General features: G+C 48.6%; 1 protein-coding gene and 1 long non-coding RNA gene across 2 annotated transcripts; both read right to left on the reverse strand.

The window, feature by feature from the left end:
* Window positions 1–649: 649 nt before the first annotated feature.
* Window positions 650–11,276, reverse strand: E2F1 (E2F transcription factor 1). Its single transcript, XM_028523610.2, has 7 exons — window positions 10,770–11,276; window positions 5,487–5,577; window positions 4,883–5,102; window positions 3,336–3,488; window positions 2,384–2,498; window positions 2,064–2,286; window positions 650–1,959 (listed from the first exon to the last, which is right to left on the reverse strand). The coding sequence occupies exons 1-7, from the start codon at window positions 11,265–11,267 to the stop codon at window positions 1,712–1,714; spliced, it is 1,548 nt and encodes a 515-aa protein (XP_028379411.2). The 5' UTR covers window positions 11,268–11,276; the 3' UTR covers window positions 650–1,711.
* A 12,081-nt stretch (window positions 11,277–23,357) lies between these two features.
* LOC118496820 lies at window positions 23,358–24,751 on the reverse strand. The gene is made up of 2 exons (XR_004899375.1): window positions 24,654–24,751; window positions 23,358–24,443 (listed from the first exon to the last, which is right to left on the reverse strand). It is a non-coding gene; the product is annotated as an uncharacterized LOC118496820 (long non-coding RNA).
* Window positions 24,752–26,945: the final 2,194 nt, after the last annotated feature.

Genomic DNA, 26,945 nt, shown 5'->3' on the forward strand with positions numbered 1-26,945 from the left:
CAACCCTCTACCATTCCAGCCCCTGCTTCCACCCATCCTTCACCCAGCGGCCAGTTGGAGCTTCCAATAGATAGACATTACTCCCCAGGCTCACCAGTGAGTCCTTGGCCCCTGAAGAAAGCCTGCCTGAACTTCTCTCCACTCTGGCCCACACTTCAAGTTGTGCCTTGTTCCCTCCTGGTCCAGGGCCCTTGCCCACTCTGCCTTCAGCTTTGTTTGTGTTTTCACCCTTTTAACCATTTACAGCTCTCAGCTCACACTTTCTTTCAGGAAGCCCTCCCTGATTTTGTGAGTCTCCTCCAGACCCTGAAAGCCCTATGATGGGAGGAATCTGAAAGATACTGACACAATTGGCCAGTGGTGATTATTTGTTGCGTGTTTACAAATGCCCAGAAACATCTAGAAGGAACATTGTGGAGTACCTGTTTGGGGCTGGGGAAAGGTGAGTTCCCATATTATTTTATTAGATCAGTTTTTAACTTAGGATAAAACTGGTGAAGCCTACCTTCTTTCTTCTGGCTGTTAGACTCAAAAGATAGGAAACTAAGCAGACAGGGAGAAGGTGAGGTGTGAAGGGGCGTTTTCCCCAGCACTCTTGACCTTTTCCACCCCTCGATTTGCTCCCAGTGCAGTCCCAAAACCCAGACAAAACACCATCAAAACATTTATTAAAACCAAAGCAGGAGGGAACAGAACTGTTAGAAGGCAAATCAAAGTGCAGATTGGAGGGTGGGGCAGAGCGAGAGGCGGAGTGGAGCACTTCAAATGCCACAGGAGGGGCCCCTGTGGGCTGGGCGTATGGGGGAGGTCTTCCACCCACCCCTCTTGCCCACCCTGTCAGTGAAGGTGCCCCACTCACCTCTCCCCATCTCACATCCATCCGGGTGGGCAGCTGGAGCCCTGCAGTGATCCCCTGGGGAGGGACCACCCCCTTGATCCACCCATGGCTGTCAGTCAGTCAGTCTGTCTCCCTCCCTCACTTCCCCAATAAATAAAACCGCTCAGGCCTCAGCTCCTTCAGAGTGGGACAAAGAACCATTCAGAGACCCCTGCTCACTCAGGGGTATAGGAAATTAGGACACCAGCCTCACATCCCTCCTACCCTCTGCTGGTGCCCCAGGCTTGCCAAAGAGGCCTTGATAAATAAATAACGCTCCATTAAAGCTTCAATCAGAAAAACCTTTAAGACAACAGAAGTGCTCTCACTGTCCTGCAGACAGCAAGCCAAGGCCTCACCACCTGGCCTGGTCAGCATGCAGGATTCTGGGGGCAGGTGGCCGCCCTGGGCCTTGTGGGGCCCCTGGAGCAAGGAGACCAAAAGTGCAGTTAGAGCCCCCACCACACGCACACATGGACTCATGCACACACATGTGGACACACTGGGGCGTGTTTTCAGTGCACGCACAGATGTGTTCACCTTCATTCCCCGGTTCATGCACACACACATGCTTACACACCACTCACCCTGTGTATACACATGATGGGTGCTGGGTGCATGCACATACACACCACAAACAGAATCCTTCCCTTCCTGGCTTGCTCCGCCTCTTAGCAGTAGCCAGACCCCAGAGCTAGAAGCTTCTGGAGATAAGAGAAAAGGGTATAAGTTAAACATTTCCAATCAGGCTAGGAGGACGGCCAGGAGCAGGGGGCTCCAGGACTGCAGAAACAGGGTGGGCACCTCAGGAGGCCCCAGTCTCTGTAAGCCCCATCAGAAATCCAGGGGGGTGATGTCCCCAAAATCACAGTCAAAGAGGTCTTTGATGCCCTCGCCCTCCTCAAGGCCAAAGTGGTAGTCGAGGGCCCCATGGGGGGGAGACAGGCTGATGAACTCTTCAGGGAGGAGGTTGGAGAAGTCCTCCCGCACATGCTCCAGGAGTGAGTCGGCCGCTACCAGTGGGGACAGGTGGTCCTCGTCCATGGGGGCCCGTAGGCCGCCAGTCCGGGAAAGCAGAGGTTCTGGGGAGATGGGGGAGCATCACAGGCCGGGGATGCCCCAGCAGGGAGGGTAGAGGGACTGTTATGCCACCCACCCACCTTTCACCCACTCACCCCTCACCCACCTTGCTCCAGGCCGAGCAGGGACTGGCTGGGATCCGTGCCAGGGGTTGAAGGGAGAGATGATGATGGTGGCACTGTGGTGGCAGGATCAGCTGTCCTGTCCTCCTCCCCGGAAGCTGCTCCCTGGGACGGGGTCTTCCCAGGGCTGATCCCACCGGCACTCTCCTCAGGGCACAGGAAAACATCGATGGGGCCCTGTTTGCTCTTAAGGGAGATCTGAAAGGTCTGGGTGGAGGCAGCAGGCAGGGTAAACTGAGGCTCTGCTGATCACCACCTCCCTCTCCCCACCCATCTTGGTTGGGCTGAGGGTCCCACGCCTCACCTCTGAGGAGTCCACGGCTTGAAGCTGGGTCTCGGGAGGGGCCTTGATTACCATGACCATCTGCTCTGCAGGGTCTGCAATGCTACGAAGGTCCTGGCAAGTCACATAGGCCAGGGTTGGTGGAGTCAAGAGCCATATAACCTTTGCTCTCTAGGAAGCCAGCCACTTAGCTAAGGCAGAGCCCACACCTGCTTAGTTAATTCCATCCTCTCCATCCTTTACCTAGCACACAGCTGGTGCTCAAGCCAATCTCATGCCCCCAAACCTCAATCTCCACATCTGTACGATGAGTCTATTCTGTCCATCTTACTCTCAAGGTAACAATGGCTGCCTGCAATAAGACCTGGTGATGAGAATTTATTCTGACTGATGATCTTGGGGTCAATTAGTGGTTGTCCAAAATTTATAAACAGCCCTGGCTGCTGTGATTCAGTGGCCTAAGCATCGGCCTGTGAACCAGAAGGTCACTGGTTCGATTCCCAGTCAGGGCACAAGCACCAACTGTGGGCCAGGACCCTGGTTGGAAGTGTGCGGGAAGCAACCAGGAGATGTCTCTCACACATCAATGTTTCTCTTCTTCTCTTAAAAATAAATAAATAATACTTAAAAACATGAGTATTTACTTAAAAGAAAAATAAAGTTTCTATTTTTGTGAATGATAAAAACTTGTATCTCTAGCTCTGAAGCTACAACCATGTACTAAATCTCTGTACTAAATGTTTGTTATTGCTGGTACTAGCTTTTCTTGTTTTAATTTAGCCATTTTGGAATTGTATTTCCCCCCTCCTTTTACAGATAAAGCTGGGACTCAGAGAGGTTATGTAACTTCCTCAGCGTCAGTGAGTAAATGCTGAGCCAGGACTTGCACGTAAAGCCAGGGTCCTCTCCCGAACCCAGGCCCGGGGTAGCCTCTCTAGTCTCACTTGGGTAGGGCCCAACCCGCCAAGGATATCGTTGGCTGTCGGCATCCTCAGACAGCAGCCGAAGTTGAGTGGTACAAACGTGGATCAGTTGGTCCAGCTGCCGTTCATTCTCCTGCAGTTGCTGGAGGTCCTGGGTCAGTCCTTCAAGCCGCCCGCCGATCCCCACCGCTGCGTGGCTGCCTCTGTGGGGACACACAGGGAGGGTCGACGGCTCCTGGGCCCTCTGCCCAGGAGCTCTGATCCTCTGCACCCAGATGGACTGGCGTGGGTTTAAAAATCAGACCTGAATTTCTGTAAACATCCACGGGTCCCTTAAATGAAGATGGGTAAGTGATGGTACAGACATGCCATGAAATATCACACAGCTGAATTAAAGGATACCAATACATTAGCTGTATAGACACGAAAGTACTTCTAAGCTGCTGTCCAGTAAAAGGAAAGGAAAAAAAGAAAAGATGCAGTATGAAATGATCTATCAAACAATGAAGAAAGGTATATAACCCAGTGACTCCACTTCTGGGTATATATCCAAAGAAATCCAAAAACACTAATTTGAAAGAATATACATGTCCCTATGTTAACTGCAGCATTATTTACAATAGCCAATCACTTACATTATTTACAATTGGGATACGGAAGCAACCCAAGTGTCCATCAATAGATAAATGGATAAAAAAGCTGTGGTGCACACATATGAAATGGAATTATTCAGCCACAAAAAAAGAATGAAATCTTACCATTTGTGACAGCATAGATGGACTTAGAGGGCAGTATGCTAAGTGAAGTAAGTCAGTACGAGAGAGACAAGTACCATAAGGTTTCATGTATACTCTGTGGAATCTAAACACTATAAACAAAACAGAAACAGACTGATGGTTGCCAGAGGGGAACGGAATTGGGGAACTGAGGGGGAAAGGTGAAGGAATTGAGTACAAATCAGTAGTAAGAAGACAGTCACAGGGACATAAAATACAGCATAAGGAATATAGTTAATAATATTGGAGGCCCTGGCTGGCGTAGCTCAGTGGATTATAGTTAATAATGTTGTAATCACTATGTATGGTGCCAGTTGGGTGCTGGAAATGTCAGGGGGATCACTATAAAGTATGATTTTCTAATCACTATGCTGTATAATAATTTCGGATGCAAACTGGAATTGAAAAAGAAAAGGTAGACTTGTCAAGAGGAGGAATGTAGGAAGACCAGGGAAAGAGGTGAGAAGGAAAAAATAAAACAAGAATTAACAAGAATAAAACATCTACAGAAGCCAGAAGAGTGGCCACCCGTGGCATGATCGGGGGGCAACAACTGGGAAGGGCACAAGGAAACTTTCTGGGTGCTGAAGACGCTCTTTCCCCTGATCTGGATGGTGGGTACACAGGGGAAGAAACAGGCAAAGCTGCACTGAGCTGGATGTACAAGATTTGTGTACTTTCCTGCATCTGTCACCTCAGGAAAGACACCTCCTTCTCTAAGCCTCAGTCTCCTCATGTACAGGATGAGGGTCTCACTGTCAGCTCCTCCAGGTTGACCCGGCCCAGGCCTCTGCCCGCCCTCCCATTTGGCGGGTACCTACAGCCATTGGATATGGTTCTTAGACTTCTTGGTAATGAGGTGGATGCCCTCAAGGACATTGGTGATGTCGTAGATGCGTCGTTTCTGCACCTTCAGCACCTCAGCTGCCCAGTTCAGGTCGACAACGCCATCAGCTGAGTGGCTCAGCAGCTCCAGGAAGCGTTTGGTGGTCAGATTCAGAGATGTCTCGTAGCGTGACTTCTCCCCTGGAGATTTCACACCTGGGGAGGGGACAGGTAAGACAGGGTCCCCCAGCACCACCCCTATCTCCTGTTAGGCTAGCCTCCCTGGCAATGCAGGGCAGGAGGATGGGGGTGGGGTGGGCAGATGGCTCCTTCCCTTGGTGAGGCCACGCAGGGAGGCCCTGTGGCTGCTGCCTGCCAACCACAGCATTCCTCTTCCGGCCGGGGAACTCCCCACCCCTGGGGCCTGGGGAAGCCATGCCATGCCAGGCAGCCACTCCAGCTGCCCTTTGGGGCCCCCAGAGGCCTGGCTCAGGCCCAGGCCTGACAGACCAGAGCTTAGTTTGGAAGCATGTTTGTCTGTCCACACCCCCAACCTGGGCCCAATCAGGGGGCCTGCTCTAGCTGGAGCTCTGTGGGTACCTTTTCCTGGATGGCGGCCTCTCCCCCGGGTTGGCCCGCTGCTCTCCGCCAGGTACTGATGGTCCGTTTCCAGGTCCAGCCTCCGCTTCACCTGTGGTAAAAACAATGGGAGGATACCCAGTAACCAAAAGAGTGAGGCCACAAGAGACCCAGCTGAGCCTCCTAGGACACCCTGCCTCAGTTTCTCTACGAGGATGCCTATGTGTGTGAGGGGCAACCCTAGGGAACACAACCCTATCACACAGGACAGACCACTCAACTGGAAGGCAGAAGACACATTTAAGTCGTAACCCTACCACTACCTACCCAGGGGCTTGTGGTAGCTTTAAAATATCTGTAAATTTTCTGATACTTCCCCTTTCAAGAGATGAAGCCTTCCCCTTAAATATGGGCCAGATCTGGTAACTTGCTTCTAATGGACTGAGCGCAACAGAAGGGACACGCCGTCTCTTCTGAGGCTGGATCAGAGACCCACTGGAGCTTCCTCCTTGCTATTCTGGATCACTCGCTCTGCAGGGAGCCAGCTGCCATTTCATGCAGGTCCTCGAGCAGCCCTAAGGACAGGACCAAGTGGCAAGGAACTGAGGCCTCTTCCCAAACAGTAAGGGGGCGCTTACAAACAAAGCCTCCAACCCCAGTCCTGCCTTCTGGCGACAGCAGCTAAGTCCAACACTTTAGCTGCAACCTCACTAGGCACCCTGAGCAAAGAGCGCCCAGCTAACAGTCCCCTGAATTCCTGACCCACAGGAACGAGGCGATGTTTGTTTTAAGCCCTTTGGATACAGGACCCTTGGGCAAGTCCCCTGCGCTCTGGTTTCTGAGCACATGGCGGCAGCTAGTGCTCACCGTGTGCTTTACATGGAGTAGTTTGTTCTACCTAACGGACTAGCAGCACAATAATGCCTGTTTTATGAACTATAGAAATGATCCCTGGAAGTAATTGTTGGCACCACTTTACAGAAGCAACCGAGGCCCAAGGTCACACACACAAGGAAGGAGATCGCCCTGTAAGTCTCACAGGCGCCTCAAACACATCCCGGACCTGACGTACCTCCCCTCCTCCCTCCACAGGGTTTCCGACCTAGAGCCTCATGCAGCCCTGCCGCTGGCCTCATCACTTCTACTTGCCAAGAAATCCCATCACCAGAGCCACTACTACCTCCCACGTGCACCTTTCAAGTGTCTTCCCACCGGTCTCCCCACCTCCATCTGTCCCCCTGTACAGTAGTATCCTCACCTGTCATTTCACATGAACTGCTGCTGAGACTTATTTCTTCATAAATCTGTTTCTTCACAAGCCTTCGCCCATGCCGGTCCCCTCCCTCCTTCCTACCTTTCCCACCTACTGTTTCGGCGGGCAGGCACCTTACTGAGTCTGCCTGGCCCTGCAACAGACACTGCGTCTCCCCTGCCTCCGAACTGCCTTGAATCCAACCTTTCCCCATATTGCCTCTCGCTACAAATTTCTGCAGGTGGGTTTGTCTCACCAAGAAGCCAGGGAGCCCCTCAGAGGCAGGCACTGGGTCTAAATAATCTCTGTGCACAGGGCCTGGGCATCAATAAATGTTTGCTGAATGAACGCCCCCACACGCTGACAGACCCAGGTACTCCCTGTCACATACACATTCCTGGGTTCCCTCAGGTGGCCCGGGGTGGAAGAGGCAGCACATGCTGGGCGATTCCTGTGCACCAAACACGCCATGTATTGGGTTGTCAAAAAGTTCATTTGTTTTTTTTTCTGTGCGATGGCTCTAGAAGTGCTTAGTTGTTTTTAACATCATGAGAAAAGACACAATTTTGTCAGATTGTATTATGACAGCTGTCATATCAGCGTGCATTAAAAAAACCTTATCAAAATTGAAGTTTTGTAGCCATTTTAATACTGAAGATGGAAGAAAATATACAATATTTTAGCATATTATGCCTCATTATTTCAAGAAAGGTAAAAATGCAACTGAAACACACACACACACACAAGATGTGTGCAGTGTATGGAGAAGGTGCTGTGACTGATCGAATGTGTCAAAAGTGGTTTGCGAAGTTTCATGCTGGAGATTTCTCACTGGACAATGTTCCATGGTCAGGTAGACCAGTTGAAGTTGATGGCAATCAAACTGAGGCATTAACTGAGAACAATCAACATTATACTCAAAATATCCAAATCAAGAAAGTTATTCGTGAAAATGAAAAATGTGTCTTATTTTACAAAAAAGATTGCAATGGACTTTTTGGCCAACCCCCAATAACTGCTTCACCTGCATTCACTATCACACCCTCCCACCAGACCCTGCAGCAGCTGCTGTCATGACCTGCACTCCGCAAGGAGCCTGCACCTCAGAGAGGCCACACAAGACAGTGTGAGGTGGAGGCAGGATTTGAACCTTAATGGGTTGGCACAGAGCCTATAATAATATCCACCACAGGTCCTGCCTCCCTAGAACCCCTAAAAGCCAGCCAGAATGTTCCCCCTCTCTAGCCTTTCCCCTACAACCTGAACCCTAGCAAGCTCCTGACAAGTGCACCCCTTGCCTTCTCCCTGTTCCCTGGGTCCTTGCCCACCCTGAAGGCAGGTCAATGCCATACAGCAAGGGCTCAAGCAGATGGATGCCCATTTCTGCCAACGCTCTCTAGGGATCCTGGCACAGGGGCCCCGAAAGGCACCAAACAATGGTGAAAAAACCTGGACAGCTCAAGTACCCATCCCTGGGAGGAGGCTACAGAAACTGTGGTTCCCCTAGACCCTGGAATGCCACAACTGTGAATGACCGAGGCAGGTCAACACAGAATCCTCTCAGACACTGACAAGAAAAACACGGTTTTAGGGCAATGCCTGTATATAATCCTTTTTTGGATTAAAAAACTCATGAAACCGTTTTTCTCTGGTTCAGTTTCTATTGTCATAGAACGCATTTCAAGGGTAACCTCTGTACAGAGAGAGGGTCATGGGGGATGGTTACCTTATCTGTAAAGTGTGGACAGTGCACTGTGTGATCATGGAAATAAAGGAAAACTACAATTTTTAAATTTTAGAAAAACTGTTACAACCACCTAAAAATATAGGCTTAAGATAACAGAAGGAAAAATGGATGGAGCTGGGATCCTGCCCCCTTCAACTTTCTAGTCTGAAATCTTTTTCTATAGTTAATGTATATTATATTGAGTAAGTTTCTTTTAAGGCCATGGCACCAGCTTGAGGCAGACAGGAAGGGCCAGGAGAAATGGCTGAATTGCAGAGCCTGTATGCAGGAGGTACTCAAGGAATGCTCACTGATGGAGAAGCTGAACCTGTAGCTTGTTTCAAGAACTGCCCCCCAAAACACCAGTGCCTTATGGCCAGTGGCTACCCACAGGTATGAGTTTTGGCGTGTTGGTGGGCAAAAGCTGGGCCCACTGCCAGCCCCCACCCCCCACCAGTAAATGCCTACTGGCCCTACTGTGAGGGCAGAGGCCTCACTAACTCAACAACTAATGAATGAGTGGAATGTTTAGGCCCACTGAGGCTGCCTTGGGCGCCACTAGGAGTGGAGCAGAGGGAATGTTTCATTGGCCCAGTCTCTGCACCTGGAATTCAGTTCCCTGAGGGCAAGACCCATAGCCCTGAGCCTCCTGAATACTTGTCAAGTCAGCTGAACGGGGAAGTTATTTTCTAGGCCCCAAAGCTGGTACCAGCTGACACAGGCCACTGGACCCACAGGAGACAAGCCAGAGGACCCACTCCTGATACACCTGCCCCCTGCCCTGCGCCCCAACCATCGCTCATCAGGAGGAAGCGCCCCTGGGCTTCCTTTAATCTTTATTAGCACCTCCAGGAGGCAAGGCACCAAATGGTTGGCATAACCACTCAGGAAATCTGGACTGGTTCTACCACTCACTAGCTGAATGACTACAGGAAGTTCTAATGTCTCTCAGCCTCAGCTTCCCCATCTGTGAAAGGGGAAAGCTGTAGAGAGGGTAAAACAAATGCACTGAGCTTGGCACAGAGCCTGACAAACGAAAATGTCTCAAAACAATGGTGCTACTATTATTATTAGCATCTCGGTGATTCTGGAAAGGAAGTCAGCACTGGGCATAGGGCCAAAGGGGTCAGGAGATGCCTCAGGGACCAGCTGCCACCCAGGCCTCCACCAGCAGTTGAGCAGCTTCCACTGAACTTGCCCTGGGCCCTGCGCCTCATCCCTCCCACTTGCTCCAAGCCCCCTGCTGAGACCCTATTCTGCCTGGCAAGTAGTCCCTGCCTGCCAGTCTGTGCCCCACCTTCACCCACAGGCTGTGCCAGTCAAACTGGTCTCCACACCCTGTCCTGTAGCCCACAGGTCCAAGCACCAGGCCTCCACTCCCTTCTTCGCATGTAATTCAGCCATCTCCTTTTGGCCCCCTCAGTCTGAACTGATCTTGAGCCTTGTTGCTCAAGGAGCATTTTATCAAGACATCTCCTCGGGATGTTTACTCTCTCCTGACACTGAGAGCTTCCTTCCTCTCCAGCTCCCAGAGGCCCAGCCCACCCCGGACTTCCAAGGGGCCCAGGGGTCTGCTTGCCTGATTAATGAGGTTCCATGGCAACCAGAGCCTGGGAGGGTGGAGGGTAGCAGATGGAGGGACAGGCAGAAGGAGGGGAATCAGCAGCTGGCCCAGCCACCCCGCCCTGCAGAGAAGGCCTCCCAGCCAGGCCTGTCCCCAGAGCTCCAGAGGCCCAGGCCTGCACCTGGCAGTCTAGCATCAAGGCAGGAAGGAGGACTTCCTCAATGGTTCTTCAACAGTCTGACCCAAAGATGCTCCCCTTCACCTCCCCAAGCAGCCATGCTCAGTACCCAGCCACAAGTTCTGGTCTGAGGCCAGCAAGCCTGTTCAAATCCCAGTCCCACCACTTGCAGCCGGGTGACCCAGGGCAAGTCACTTCCCCTGTCTGGGCCTCACTTTAGATGGGCACAGAGACAACAACGAGCTCACAGCCCTGGCTGTGAGTTTTAGCTGGCGTCAAGTCGGCCAGAGGCCTGGCATGCAGGCAGCTCCAGCTGAATACACGTGGGCCATTATTATTACTGAGTCTGACCGGCTCCGGTAAGGAAGCTGAGACCCAGAGCACAGGGGAGCAAACAGGGACTGACCCGAAGTCACCCCGAGCCCCCAGGGCGGGGCCCCGAGGCCCAACCCAATCCCGGCGCCTCAGCCCACCCCTCCCCCCAGCCTCTGCCTCCGGACCCAAAACCGCACCCCGCCAAGGTCTGTGCGCCGGGGGGGGGGCGCCAGGCAGCACACTTGGCCCACAGTCCCTGATGTCCGTACCGGCGGGCGGCCGAGAGCGGGGCGCGGCGCGCTGGGAGTGGGCCGGGGTGCCTGCGGCGTGGCGAACAGCAGCAGGTCGGGGTCGCGGGGGCCCGCGGCAGGCACTGAGGGGCCGGCGGGAGCCGGCTGGGCGCTGGCCTCCTGCGCCGTGGAGATGATGACGATCTGCGAGGAGTCAAGCAGCCGCAGCGCGCCGGCCCCGAGCAGGGCCTCCAGCGCCGGCGCGCATGGGCCGCCCGCGGGGGCCACGGCCATGGCGCTCACGGCCCGCGCGGCCCGGGTGGCAGGCGGCGGCGGCGGCGCGGGCCCATGGCGGCAGGCCGCGGCAAGGGCTCGATCCCACTCTGGATCCCGCTCCGCCCCCGGCCGCCGCTGCCTGCAAAGTCCCGGCCACTTTTGCGCGCCAAATCCTTTTTGCCGCGAAAGAGCCACGAGCCGCCGAGAGCTGCCTCCATTGGTTGCCCAGGCAGTGACGGGGGCGACGGCGACAGCACTCATTGGCTGCAGTGCGCCGGACCGGCGGCGGAGGGCGGAACGGGGCGGCTGTGCGAGGAGACACGGCCAATCGCGGAACGGGGCGCGCGCAGGCTTTGTCAGGGCGGTGCCAGGCGCGTCCGCAATCCCCGCCCCCCAGCCGGGGCTCCCCCAGCTGGGGCGCGGCGGCCAGCTCCCGCTTCCACACTTTTCACACAGTCGATCCCTCTAGATGGCGGCCTTAAGGACTGGATGTCAGGTGTATACATCTCAGCGTCTGCAAACCCCACTTGATCCCTAGACTCCCCCACATACACCTGTAGCCCCAGTGCTCTCAGCCCAGATCTCTAGAAACCGCCCCTCCTCTTTTCTCGGTTCTGAGGTCCACCTCCTAAACCCCAGACACATATCCCATCCTTGGCCCACGAGAGCCATTTACTTTAAAATCCTGTGCCCATCCTATCCCTCTCACCCAGAGACCAAGCAAAAAGTGGCTGCCAGGAAATGTTGAGGATGTGTGCCCCACTACTGCTTGGGGTTTTCCTGCAAGCCCCCTTTTATCTTTAATAGCCAACGCACAGCTGATTCAACTCATTCATTCAATCATTCATTCAACAAGCGTTTTGAGAGCCTGCTCTGTTCCCTATTCTCAGTTCAGAGCTTGAAGTGCTTAGTCTAGAGAAAAAGGGAGGAGGGGAATCAGAGAGGTAACACATGCTCACAATATAATGAGGAATTTACACCATTAAACTAACTCCATGTTAGTTGCCTCACAAAAGGGAGGAAGTGAAGACACCGAGCATGGAAATGCATCTAATTCAGTGGCCCTGGGACCTCTCCATCAGCCATTTTCATTGCTCATATCAGCTGATTTGACAGGTATTGCCCTTTCCTCGGTGCCATTGAGGGCAGAGATGTGAGACTTCATAATTTCTATGAACTTGCCTGCCATCTGCTGGGGATGCCCCACAAAAGAAAAGAAAAAGAAACTGAAAACTAAAAGACAAGAATCAAATCCCCTGGGAAGGGAGGGAGGGAGGGATTAAAAAAAAATCAATCCCTAGGTCAGTATAAACATCACTTCCTCCAGAGAGCCCTCCAGAGTTTCTTCTTCCATTGCCTGATGTTGCCTTGTTTCAGCACTTACCACACACTGTTTTTCCATCTGCCTCTCCCACCAGATTCTTCCCAACACTGGTGTGAGCACAGCTCAGAGCAGGTGCTGAGAGGAGTTATGAAGAGAAACAGGCTGATGCTGGAGACTATCTAGAAAGCAACAGGAGACCCTGATTCTCCAATAGTAGTCCTTAGGCCCCTGGCTTCAGAATCACCTGGGCACTTGTTTTCTTTGGACCCACCCCAGTCCCTGACAATTTAGAATCTCTAAATGCTCAGGAATCCACATTTGCACAAACAATCCCCCACCCCCATCCAGGTAATTTTTATGCACAATTACATTTGAGAACAAATTGGTACACCTGTTAAACCAAAATGTGTGGTACAGTCTCAGATTACAGCCCTTCAAGGACACCTCTCATCTGTAAGATGGGTGAATTGCCCTGGCCCTTCCAGGTTTGCCATGAGGATGAAAAGCATAAAGGATCTTAAAGTGTTTTATAAACTATGAAGTAGTTTAGGAAAACAGTAGGAGTTTCCTAAGCAGTTTGTGAAATTATTCATTGCAAATCCTAGACTGTGTCAGCATGAGAAAAGACCATAGAGACTATGTAACTTCTATACAGGCTATAAAGATGAGAAAACTGAGGCCCGTTAGGGGTAGGGACCTGTGAAGCCTGCTTTAATAGAATCTGTCCTACACTGGATTCCCAGCTATGGGGTCAGTCTGCCCCTCTTTTCCTCTCCAGATAAAGAAGTCCCTATTAAAATAATGTCTTATTAAAAAAAAAAAGTTAGAACCTGACACAGGGTGAGAGCACCCCACAACATTCCCATCCCAGATGAAGTTTCCTTTCTTCACATCTTCCCAAAGCATCTCAATAACAGTAATGTTCACTTTATAAAGCCCTCTTATGCCCAATAGTCATTCAACAAACATATTGATCACCTGTCACGTGTCAAACACTGTACTGGTTGCTGGAGAAGGAAGACATAGTTATTATTGGCCCATTTTATGATGAAGAAACAGACCCAAAGGACATGAGCTTACCTAGCAGGTGAAAAGTCTATTATTCAGGCTTGGTAGGCCAAAACCAGGGGTTTTCCAAAGCCCTACCTTCCCCAAAGTATTCAAGTACACACCCTCCCATGTAGAAGCAGGTGCACTCCTTCCCACAACCCTTCTTCTCCTGCTCAGCAGAAGGTAGTGAAGATCAGAATTCCCAGTGTGAAAGCAAGGAAGAGATAAGGGCCTTCTGTATCTATTAATACCCACTTGAAAGCACCAAAGGCCTGATAGATGGGGCCCCTTGGCCCTAAGCCTGGCTGATCCTGATGAGGCTGTTCTCAATGTCAACAGTTCTCCTCAGGCTGGTAGGCTTCCAAAAAATCCATAATTACTGGGCAGCCACTTCCATCGATTGTCTCATTTCAACCCGATAATCCCACTAATGAAGCTTATTTATCCACAGGGTGAGGGAGGAAGGAGGCTCAGAAAAGAGCACTCAAAGGTCAAGGTCACAGAGTAGAACTGAAATAGGAACTTAGTCGATAGAAAACCTAGGGCCTGTCCTTCATACCCTGCCATCCTCTGCAAATACCCTAAGAGCCAGGCTCAGGGCTGTCAAGATTATAATGTGTGGATTCCAAAAGGTATTATGGTAGATAATGGCTTAATTAGTAGGTGCTTACCCATATCACCACTTCCACCAACTCTTTACTCTACAGGAGTCCAAAGAAGCAGAAGCTCCTGGGCCCATGATCCTTGACCTGGAGACATCTTTCCTTTGATTCTTTCCAAGAGGCAGGATGGTGCAGAAGTGATAGCATGAGCTTCTAAATCCGGTGAATATAAACAGGAACCTTGGTCTGCGTGATCTTGACAAGTCAATGCACTTCCTCTGAGCCTCACTCATTCATTCCCCAAATATTTTATTGAACAACTATTGTGTGTCAGACATTGTGCTAGTTGCAGGGGAGACAGCTAGAAGCAAAAGAGACCCATCTCTGATTCCTGGAGCTCATGGTCCAGTGGGATAGTCAGAATGATTTCTATGGACCTGCATGTTTGTTAAGAAGTTTCACAAAGACACAAGTAAATCAAAGCTGTTTATTTCACATATACCACCTCCTTCAAACATACAATGACTTAATTTTTAAAATTGATTTTAGAGAGAGAGAGGAACATCAGTTTGCTGTTCCATTTATGCATTCACTCACTGGTTGCTTCTTGCATGTGCCCTGACCAGGGATCAAACCTGCAACCTTGGCATATCAGGACAACACTCTAGCCAACAGAGCTACCCAGCCAGGGCTGCGGTGACTTAATTTTATTAAGGGCACAGAGGCATCCATTATTGAGTTCTGGCAGAAGGAGGTGGAGAGTTTTATGTCTGCAATATCACATTAGTCTTGAATGAATGATCCCTCGTTGCTATACGAGTTCTCTGTGACTGACAGTTTACAGTCCCTAGACATGTTCTGTGACAGTGCCAGTCTGGCTGTGTCTGAACACAGACCCCTCACCCATCCAAGAGGCCACCCATCACAGGATCAAACCTTGGGAGTCATTCAGACCCCAGCTACGCGGCTTGGCTAGATGACCATGAGGAAGTGATTTACCCTCTTGAAGAGCTTTGCTTGCTCCATCAGTATAACAAGGGGCAAAGGTCCTTTACAGGATGGGTGTCAAAGTTAAATGAGAAAATGACAAGCAGAGTTTGCAGAGTGGTCAACAGGTGTGATATAACTTGCCTACAGAGTACTTTTTCTGAATTATGAATGAGTTTAATTAAAAAAATTGGGAAATGCTATGTGAAAATTCAAATATCTGGCTTACTTTTAAAACAGTAATACCTGTGCAGGAGGGTGGGTAGAGGTGGAAGAAGGTATGGGGGGATAAATGGTGATGGAAAAAAAATAATTTTTAAAAAGCAGTAATTACCCTGGCTAGTGTGGCTTAGTGAATTGAGTGCCAGCCTGTAGGCTGAATGGTTGCAGGTTCAATTCCCAGTCAGGACATGTGCCTGGGTTGTGGGCTGGGTCTCCAGTTGGGGAGTGCGAGAGGCAACCACACATCGATGTTTCTCTCCCTCTCTTTCCCCTCTCTCTAAAACTAAATAAACAAAATCTTTAAAAAGAGAGAGAGAACTGGGACACCCTGCAAATGTACCATTTAAAAAAGTAGTAATAACTGGCAATATTAGCCAGGTGTCCTGGAGCTGAGGAGTTGCCGTCCCCTTGTTAGCCAGAGCCTTGACCCTCCAGGTTACCACAGTCCCCGCCTGGCTTGCCTCACTCAGTAACCTTACTTTTCATGCCAGGTACCTGAATTTGCAACCTCTGATGCCTGTGCCTGGCACAGAGTAAACACCCAGTAAATGTCAACTACTATTCATGATATTATTACTGTCAAGGAACCACCAGCACTGGCACAGCTTCTCTGCTTTGCACGTAACTAAAGAGATGTGGGCATGGAAGAGCAAGAAAAATGGCCATTCGTGGTGAAACAGAAGAGATAGGGCTTAGTGCCAGCCAACAGCTGCCTGGCTGTGTGGCCTTGGCCAAACCCCTGGCCATTCGTTTGGTCTTTATGTTCAGTGGGGTGTGGGCCAGAGCATCTAAGGTCCAATGTAAGCACATAGGTCTTAAGTCTAAAAGCAAACCTACCTTCCTCCAACCCCCTTTACTCCCTGAGTTCATGCTCTTCGGACCCTTCTCTTCTCCAAGGCCTGCCCAGTGCCACTTTCTTTCTTTACATCACCTCAACCTATGAGGAGGGATAATATTTTTCCGGGGGGGGGGCTGGGGGGCATGCAGACATAGCAGCTATGCCTGCCCTGACTAGGGGTGCAGTAAGTTGGTAGGGGGCCCTTAGAGCAGAGGGGCTCTGTTTTTTTCATCTATAAAGTGGGGATGATAAAAATGATAGTAAGTGTCTATCTGGTTGGGTTGTTGGGACATTAAATTAGTCATTAAAATGTTTAGGACAGTACGTGGCACATAAATGTCAGCTGTTACTAAGAATGAAAGACAAAATTAAGAATGAAAGACTGAAGCAAGTAGCCTGCACTTCTCGATTTTTCCAAAAGAGACAAGAAAAACTGTTCTTATTAGGCTGCAGGACAGGACAGTTCTCCTGGAGCAATCCTGCAATGCCTCCCAGACTCAGAGACAAGGCACGAAATACGCCGACGGGCAGTGAAGTATGCAGAAAAGACAATCCCATATTCCATGGATTCTCAGACTTTTTTCTTTTCATATTTTAACATCTCTGAAATCAAGGTACATCATACACTCACTGGCATGTCCCTTTCAGCTCAGTAGCTCTTTTCTTTCTTAGGGGCTCAAAATGTTGTACCTCATCTTTGATGGTATCTCAGAAATAATGAGATATAGTGTCAAAAAGTGCCAGGCACAGTGCCTGCCATGTCACAGCCCTCAGATTATTCTCATGATCATCAGCATCCTCGGCACATTCGAGGTTGGCCATGGTGGAGCGAACAGTTTTTCTTTCTTTTGCTCATTTTCTCACTGACACCTGCTGACCTGCATTTGGTCCCTGGGTTGACAGGCCCATGGCAAATGAGGCCAGGAAGGGGAGTAGGGAGGGCTCAGGATGGGAAGAGAAAGGCTTTTTATAATATATTGAGATTCAGAGAGGAGGAGGCAGAGTTTTTTTTTTAAACAACAACAAAAAAATCCCTGCTGGAAGCTAGAGTTATATATATGCCAAACAGGCCAGGAAACGCAGCAGGCCTCCTGGAGCTGGCAATGAACCGAAACAGGGGCCTTGTGTCCAGGCCACTGGCTGGCTGAGGGGGCATTGTTAGGGCCTGGCCTTGTCTGGGAAGAGGGGGGTTGAAGGGGCAGAGGGAGTATGTTCCCATGACTCCCTGGGGAGTGACAACAATCGGGGCCAGCTGGGAAGCCCGAATGCCAGGGGCCTGGTGGACGGGTGGCAGGCCCCACGGGGGCCGGGGCCGTGGAGGACTATAGGGGGCTGAGGAGGCAAGACGGGAACAAGGTTGGGGGGGCAAGGCCTAAGGAGGGGAAACATGAGGGTAATTTGCTACACCCTTCTCCCCCACCCCCATAGCTCTGGGCTGCTGAATCCCTCCAAATTATACCCCACATCTGCCCACTTTTCTCCATCTCATGGACCCACTGTGGTCCAGGCTGTCGTGGTCTCTCACCTGGACCACTCTGTGGCTTCCTCAATAGAGACTTGCTGTCAGCCCGTCTCCTACACTCCTGCCCGGCCTACTTAGAATAAAACCCAAACCACTTACTCTGGCCCACAAAGCCTGCCTGACAAGCCCACTAGCCTCCGGGACTCCATCAAGCCCCGCCGTGCATTCTGCCCCAGCCCTCGGGCCTCCTCCAAGGCCCTATATGCCTTCAGCTCGCTCCCTCCTCCAGGCCTGTGCACTCTGCAGATCCTATACTGTAAACAGTTATAGGTGCTTTCACTGTCGCATATTTGTGGCAAGCATTTCTGCAGCAAACATTTTTGTTGTATAACTCATTGACCATAATGCAATTCTGCCATAATAAGAGATAAAATCACAACAAATAGAGGGACATTAAAAAGGACATAATGAGAATAAAAATATTTTTAAAAAGGACGTCATAAACATGAAAACATGAGTAACAAAATTTAAAATGTGTGTAGATTCACCACAATACTGCACAAGTAACTGATTTTATTTCCCGGATTGAACCTAAGCATTTGTGTTTGTCCCCTGGGAAATGTGGATTCAATTCCGCTGCACCAAAGAGGGCCCTTGGCTTCTCTTTCTCCCTCCAATGTGGTGTCTTTCAAAATAAGAAACCAACTCATGGGGCAAATCATCATCATCTGGAAGAAATGGTAGCTCTTTTAAGACCACCACCAAGTCTACTTTCACTGTATTATGAGAACTCTAGGTAAAATATACAGGGTCTGGCACAAATACACCCCCTTTTTATTACATAAAAGTCTTTTATTACAAAATCCTAAGCATGTCATTCTGTAACATGACGATATCACACTCAAGCACACCACATGACACTTTAGGTGAACTGTTCATATTGCTGCCTGTCTTGTGTGAGACATTCGCGTCCCCCACCAACCACACTCAATGGCATTACTTCTGCCAGACCCTGTATATTCAGTCATCCTCCTTATCCACACTTTTGCTTTCCACAGTTTCAGTTACCTGTGGTCAATTGTGGTCCAAAGTATTAAATAGAAAATTCCAGAAATAAACAACTCATACATTTTAAGTGGTGTGTGCGTTTTGAGTAGTGAATAAAATCTCATGCCGTCCTGCTGTCCCACCCGAATGTCAGTCATCTCTTGTCCAGCGTCTCCAGGCTGTAGATACTCCTGCCCGTTGGTCACTTAGCAGCCACCTCAGTTATCAGAGACTGCCCCAGTACCACAGTGCTGGTGATCCAGGAACCCTTATTTTACTTAATAATGGCCCCACAGTGCAAGAGTCGTGATGCTGGCAATTTGGACATGCCAAAGAGAAGCCATAAAGTGCTTCCTTTAGGGGAAAAGGTGAAGATTCTCGACTTAATAAGGAAAGAAAAAAAAATTGTGTGCTGAGGTTGCCAAGGTCTATGGTAAGAATGAATCTTTTATCAAGAAGTTGTGAAGAAGGAAAAAGAAATTTGTTTTAATTTTGCTGTTGCACCTCAAACTGCAAAAGTTATGGCCACAGTGCATAAGTGCTTAGTTAAGTTGTAAAAGACATTAAATTTGTGGGTGGAAGATACGAAGAGAAAACGCGTTCCAACTGATGACAATGTGTTGCACCAGAAAGCATTTAAGCCCCTGGCTGGCATAGCTCAGTGGATTGAGCACAGGCTGGGAACCAAAGTGTCCCAGGTTCAATTCCCAGCCAGGGTACATTGCTGGGTTGCAGGCCAGAACCCCCAGCAACTGCACATTGATATCTCTCTCTCTCTCTCTCTCTCTCTCTCTCTCTCTCTCCCCCCCACCCCTCCCTCCCTTCCCTCTCTAAAAATAAATAAAATCCTTAAAAAAAAAAAAAGAAAGCATTTAAGCCTATATAGACTTCAGAAGGGATCTCCTGAAATGAGGGACACCAAGCCGTTTACTGCAAGTAAGGGATGCTTACATAGATTCTGGAATAGATTTAGAATAAAAAAATATAAAAATTATAGGAGAGAACCACATTCAGATAGCTTTTATTGCAGCATGTTATAGTTTTTCTATAAGTTATTGTTGATCTCTTACTGTGTGCAATTTATAAATTAAATTTTATTATAGACATGTATGTATAGGGAAAGACATTATATATACACACACATATAAGAGGTCTGTCCAGAAAGTATACAGCCATGTATTATAAAAAATAGAGACATTTACTGAAGAAGATACAAGATACAAGAAATATTGTACACAGGACGATGACACCTCAGTCCCCTTCAAAGTAGGCACCTTGGAACCTCACACAGTTTTCCTAGTGTCTCTTCCACTGTTCAAAACACTGCAAAATCCTTTGTTGGAGTCGCCATCAGCTCCCCTGTTGCATTTTCCTGAATCCCATCAACGATCTGAAATCTCTTCCCTTTCAAAGGTGATTTTAGTTTTGGGAAAAGCCAAAAGTTGTAGGGTACCAAATCTGAGCTGTAGGGAGGCTAAGTCACCTGGATGATTTGATGTTTCACCAAAAAACTGCGTGAGACATGATGCATGAGTGGGCGGATGCATGATCATGATGAAGGTGCCAATCACCAGTTGCCCTTAGCTGTAGCTGTTTTCATTGTATTGCATCTCTCAACTGATGAAGAATATTGAAGTGGTACTCCTTATTAACTGTTTGGCCTGGGGGGCATACTCATGATAGACAACAACTTCCCAATCAAAAAAACACAGTTAACGTGGTCGTGATCTTGCTGTAACTTTGCCGCGCCTTCTTCAGGCATGGAGAACCAGGCGACTTCCATTAGGACAACTGGGCCTTTATTTCTGGATCATAGCTACAGACCCACGATTCATCTCCAGGTGTGACCTTCTTGAGGAAATCTGGTTCATTGGTAGCAGTTTGAATCAAGTCATTAGCAACTACAGCACAATGTTCCCTCTGCTCTGGTAGTAGAAGCCTTGCAACGAATTTTGCCATGACATGTTTCATGCCAAGATCCTGCGTCAAAATCTTGGACACAGTAGTTTTGGAATCCCCAGATCAGGTTCTAGTTCTTGTATTGTCAGTTGCAGATCTTTGATGACTGCAGCCCAAAGAAGCTCAACATTCTCAGGTGTTCTACCTGTTGCAGGCATTCCAGAATATGGATTATTTTTGACAGATTCTCGACCATCTTTGAAGCATTTGTGCCACACTTTTTTTTTTTAAAGATTTTATTTACTTATTTTTAGAGAGGGAAGGGAGGGAGGGGGGAGAGAGAGAGAGAGAGAGAGAGAGAGAGAGAAACACCAATGTGCGGTTGCTGGGGGTTCTGGCCTGCAACCCAGGCATGTACCCTGGCTGGGAATCGAACCTGGGACACTTTGGTTCCCAGCCCGCATTGTGCCACACTTTTATATGCACTGCACTCATCAAATTGTCCCCCAAAGCCTTCTGAATCATTTTAATAGTTTCCACAAAGGAATGTTCCAGCTTAACGCAAAATCTGATGTGGATTCATTGCTCTACTCGCTCAGTCCTTTTAAATGCAACGGCCACACAGCACACATGTTCACTCAACAGCATCTACCATTCCCACTGACTAGTACAGTGAAGTCATCATTGTTCATGTATTTCCAGTCCACTCTCCTTGGCTGCCAGGTTACATCAATGTCTCACAAACCATTCCAGTTATATTAATAATGGCTGGACTTTTTCCAGACAGACCTCGTGTGTGTGTGTGTGTGTGTGTGTGTGTGTGTGTACACACACACATAATTCAGAACTATCCTCAGTTTCAGGAATGCACTGGGGGTCTTAAAACATATCTCCCGGGACTTCCGGCAAGATGGAGGAATAGGTGGACGCACCGTGCCTCCTCGCACAACCAAGATTAGAAAACCAATAATTTACAACAATAATTTACTATCAGAATAACACCCAGATCCGGCAGAGGATTTATCTGAATGGAAGTCGGGCAGCCAAGAAGTTGAAGTAGACGCGTTCATCCGGACTGGTAGGAGAAGACTAGCCGGCGGGCGTGGGGCTGGCTCGGGTCGGCGGCACGCGGAGGTCGGGGGGAAGGTTTGGCGCGAAATTGGCGCAAAAGCCATCCAGCTCGCAAGAAGGCAGCGGTGATCCCTGAGTACGCAAGCTGAGGCTGGCAGACCCAGAGGGGTAGCGATTGTGGACCAGGGCAGAACTCGCGGCCCAGAAGCCCAGACAAGGGTCTGAGTCCAGGGGAACGGAACTACCGCCATTGTTTTCTCCCACCCCGCCCCCACATATAACGTCACAATCTAGCGACTGGGGTGCCCAGCCCCAGTGAGCACCTAAGGCTCTGCCCCCCACCGTAACAAGAGCAACCAGACCGGAAAAAAAAAAAAAAGGAGAGACAGGGGGAAAAAACAAAAAACAAAAAACTATGTTTTCAACAGAGCAGATCAGTCCCCCAGGACTCATCCTTTTGAGCGACCAAGAACTAGCCAATCTATCAGATGCGCAGTTCAAAACACTGGTGATCAGAAAGCTCACGGAACTGGTTGATTTTGGACGAAATTTAGATGAAAGAATGCAGATTACCATAAAACAGATGCAGGAAGACACGCGGAGGAGAGCCAATAGTGAAAGGAAGGAATATGAGTCTCAAAACAATACAGTGGACCAGAAGGAAGATAGAATCAACCAAGCAGGAAAGCATGATGAAATAAGAATTCAAAAAATTGAGGAAAAGATTAAGAGCAACCAAGACACCTTTAAATGTTCCAATATCCGAATTATAGGGATACCAGAATTGGAAGGGGAAAAGCAACAGATTGAGCACATATTTGAACAAATAATAAAGGAGAACTTCCCCAACCTGGCAAAGGGAACAGTCTTCCAAGAAATCCAAGAAGCTCAGAGAGCCCCAAAGAAGTTGGACCCAAGAAGAAACACACCAAGGCACATCATAATTACATTAGCCAAGGTAAAAACAAAGGAGAGAATCCTAGAAGCAGCAAGAGGTAAGGGGACAGTCACCTACAAAGGAGTTCCCATCAGACTGTCAGCTGATTTCTCCAAAGAGACCTTACAGGCAAGAAGGGGCTAGAAAGAAATATTCCAAGTCATGAAAGACAAGGACCTACAACCCAGATTGCTCTATCCAGCAAAGCTTTCATTTAGAATGGAAGGGCAGATAAAGTGCTTCTCAGATAAGGTCAAGTTAAAGGAGTTCATCATCACCAAGACCTTATTTTATGAAATGCTAAAGGGACTTATCTAAGAAAAGAAGATAAAGAAAAGACATGTATAGTAAAAGGACAGCAAACTCACAAATATTAACAACCACACCTAAAGCAAAACCAAAAGAAACTAAGTAAACAATTAGAACAGGAACAGAACCACAGAAATGGAGGGCACATGGAGGGTTAGCAGCAGGGGGGTGGGAGGAGGAGAGAGGGAGAAAAGGTATAGAGAATAAGTAGCATAGAATGTAGGTTGAAAATAGATAGGGGGAGGGCAAGAATAGTATGGGAAATGTAGAAACTAAAGAACTCATAAGTATGACACATGGACATGAACTAAAGGGAGAAATGTGGGTGGGAGGGGGGTACAGGGTGGAGGGGAGAGAAGGGGGGAAATGGGACAACTGTAATAGCATAATCAATAAAATATATTAAAAAACAAACAAACAAAAAAAAACAAACAAAAAAACATATCTCCCTTGGGAGTAACTGCAAGAACTTTATCAATGGAGAAATGAAACCAAACTTGTAACTACCTTAAATACATTGTCTGAACCCAATGAAGAAATGAAACCAAACCAACAAACAAACAAATCAAACTGTCAACCAGTTATTTTACCTTTTATAAGGCAAAATGGCCTTATGGTCAATTAGTTATGCAACAAAAATGCGGCAAAAATGTTTGTGGCAAAGATGCCTACAGCTGAAATACCGAACACAACTGGGAACACCCTTCCTCCACATCTCTGCACCACTCTCTCATCATCAGGTCTCAGAACAAGCGTCATGTCCTCAGAGAAGCCTTCCCTGGAAAACAGACCCTCTTGTTATCTCTTCCAGTGCAGCCTATTACACTGCCCCTACCAATCAGACTTCATATCGCCTACCACTTTGTTGTTATTTTTTTGTCCTCACCCGAGGACATGCCTATTGATTTTCAGAGAGAGGGGAAGGGAGGGAGAGGAGAGAAACATTGCTGTGAGAAAGAAACATTGATTGGGTTGCCTTCCATACACACCCTGACTAGGGACTGAACCTGCAACCTAGGTTTATGCAGCACTGGGAATGGAACCCACGACCTTCTGGTTTACAGGAACCAGACACTGCAACCAACTCCAAGCAATGGAGCCACACCAACCAGGGCATGCCTACCACTTTGGAATCATCTTCTTTATGTATTCATTCATCAGTCTTCCCTCCCTAGATAGACTGTAAGCCCCAGGTGGGGAGAAACTGGCTTTTTTCACTGCTGAATCCTAGCCTCCGGTATCACTGGGAACTCAGTAAGGGGTCAGCCAACATTAGCCACTACTTTCATCTTTCCGTGCTCAGAGCTTGGTAAACAATGACAGCTGCCATGCAGTCAGGCTGGGAAGGTCACTCTCGAGCAGGAATTCTTAATTTGGAATCTATGACCCAAAGGGCCATGAACTTGGACAGGAAAAAAACCCACCTATATTTTCACTAGCCTCTGAGGGAAATATAACATTTCCATCAATTCTAAGTGTCAGCAACAAACCAGAGGCCTGTTAGCAGTAGCTGGGACTTCATCACTAATAGAAATCACAGCAATTTCCATATCCTGCCACAGTTGCTGCAGTATCTTGAGATACTGCTGATGCTTACTGCACCTGTGAAATCGTGGTGGTTTTGGATCATTGTTATTCAGTGTTAAAAAAAAAAGAGTGTATGCTACTAAATCACAAATTTTAAAAATACTTTTTTTTTTAATTTTATTTATTTATTTTTAGAGAGGGAAGGGAGGGAGATAGAAAGAGAGAGAGAAACATCAATGTGCGGTTGCTGGGGGTTATGGCCTGCAACCCAGGCATGTACCCTGGTTGGGAATCGAACCTGGGACACTTTGGTTCCCAGCCTGTGCTCAATCCACTGAGCTACGCCAGCCAGGGCTTAAATTTTAAAAATACTTTGATAATTGTTTCAATATTCAGTGTAGCTCTTGTCTTTTTTAATCCTATGTATTTTGTTTTATGGGTTTCAAAAACAGTATTCTGCCCTGGCTGCTGTGGCTCAGTGGATTGAGCGTCAGCCTGTGAACCAAAGGGTCACCGGTTGGATTCCCAGTCAGGGCACATGCCTGGGTTGTGGGCTGGGTTCCCATTGTGGGGCATGTGAGAGGCAACCACACACTGATGTTTCTCTCCTCCAGCATTCTGAGAAGGGTCCACAGGTTTCACCAGATGCCAAAGGAGTTCATGACACACATATAAAAAATACCTATAAAGGAGTCTCTTAAAAGAGCTAATGTGGTCTATCCCTGGCCCTTCTGTCAGCTGACATCCAGCCTCCAAGGACAGGCTCAAGAGAGAAGCCCGGAAGAGCAGTGAGAACAAGGTTTCCAACAGACACCCCATGGCCTACATTTCCTATCTCATTTGTAAGATTGTGACACCTGCAGCAGCTTTGAGCAGAGACCTGGTACACACAACGGGGAGCCCTCTGGGTAAAAGCCCTCTCTAAAAACAACACGCAGAAGAGCACCCAACTCTCCCTCTGTCCTCTGCCTGGGCCGTGCCGTCTCCAGCTCACGAAGTGAGTCTTGGTGCTAGAGCAATGTCTGTCCTTTTCCTCTGCATTGAAAGGACTATTTATATTTTAAATGCATTCAGAAAGTCAGCACATTAAAAAAAAAAGTGAGTCCTGCTGAAGACCCTCTGGTTAAAATTAAACTTCTCAACCAAAATGCTCTTCAAGGCTGAAGAAAGACACGCTCTCTCCCTATGAATCTGGAACTAGACAAAGGGAGGGGGGAAATGACATTCCTTTTTATAAATCCTCTCTAATCCGCTGAAGAAAGCAATGTATCTGAAGTCACAGATTGTGAATATGGGGGGTTCGTTCCAGGAGGTGGAGCACAGGGCAGTGTTCTGGTTTAGGTTTAAAGCCTGACTTACAAACTCAAAATGCACTCATCAGAGTGGGAGAAGTGAACAATATAGAAAGAAACACCATCTCCAGGATCCTTTCTAGAGCCTATGGAAGGCAGGAGCCGTGAGCATCATGAGGCAGTTTCTTGGCATCTCAGCCTGTGAATCATAGCTCTCACATGGGTTCATTGAACGATCTCTAATTTAGGAGCAGAGCAACAGAAGGGCCCCAGATTAACTTCAGTTTTTGTCCTCCCCCTTTCACTTGGAGTTCCATGGGCCTGAGTGTTGGTGTCATCTACGATAAGATTCAGGGTATCTATGGTGGTTCATCTTCATGCTCATCACAATCTGCCCAAGGTACTGGGGAGAGGAAAGTTGGAGGTAGGTGGAGTAGGGGGGAACCAGCTCAAAGAAACGACTCATTTACACATCACATTATTAATCACAGAGCAACCAAACACTCAGAGGACAGGGAGGAACACCAGGGTTGTTGAGACGACAGTGTAATGTAAAAGGTTCTTATGAGACAAAGATAGGCAGGTGCCTGTGTATAGAATATCTCCACAAGGCTATGCTAGAAAGTGCTAACAGTGAGTGTCCCTGGCAAGGGAGGGGGTTAGAGGTGGAACTCGGGCATAGGAGGGAACCTGACTTTTCTGTTACACACTTTTTGTACCATTTAGGTTTTGTACTACGCGTATATATTATTAATTACAAAGTTATTGTTTATAGTCTTGCACGTCAGAAGGCATTGTAGGAATGTAGCAGGTGCTTAATAAACATATTAAACCATGGTGCTGTTTAAGGAACTAGTATTTATGGATTGCCTACTGTGTGCCCAGGGCGCTTTGGCAATGACTTTTACTGATCTTAGGAAATGGAGGCTCAGCTGGGAGGGAGCCGAGTGAGGACTCCTCTCAGGTCTGCTGGAAGCCAGCACTCTGCCCCTCAGCATGGACCACACGCCTTCCTCCCTGGAGTGAGCAGTTGGAGGCACCAGATGCTCTGGCAGGATCCAGAGAGATGCCATCTGTGAGGGAAACCTATTCTTAGAGAGCAGAGACAGTCAGTGGTGCAGTCAGCCAGCTCCCAGTGGCAGTGGGGGGATGTGGGGAGGGCAGGCAGCCAAGGCTTTACCTTCAGCTGGCGGTTAGGACAGGCTAAAAGCTGGGTACACTCAGTTCTCAGGACCACACTTCCTTCTACGTTTGGATGCCATTAGAAATAACAGCAAAGATTTACTGAGTGCTTACTTCACATGTGTCATAGCATTTAATCCTCCAGATCACCCTACAGAATGCCTACCTTACACAAGATGAAACACAGGCA

This window comes from Phyllostomus discolor, chromosome 9 (assembly GCF_004126475.2).
Source record: "Phyllostomus discolor isolate MPI-MPIP mPhyDis1 chromosome 9, mPhyDis1.pri.v3, whole genome shotgun sequence".
Taxonomy (NCBI): Eukaryota; Metazoa; Chordata; class Mammalia; order Chiroptera; family Phyllostomidae; genus Phyllostomus; species Phyllostomus discolor.

Excerpts from the sequence above, each read along its gene's own strand:
- E2F1 (XM_028523610.2), bottom strand. The coding sequence starts at position 11,267 with ATGAGTGCTGTCGCCGTCGCCCCCGTCACTGCCTGGGCAACCAATGGA. Across the intron at positions 2,499-3,335 it reads GAGGATGCCGACAGCCAACG|CCTGGCCTATGTGACTTGCC; the intron begins ATATCCTTGGCG and ends GACTCCACCAAC. Across the intron at positions 2,287-2,383 it reads AAGCCGTGGACTCCTCAGAG|ACCTTTCAGATCTCCCTTAA; the intron begins GTGAGGCGTGGG and ends GCCTCCACCCAG.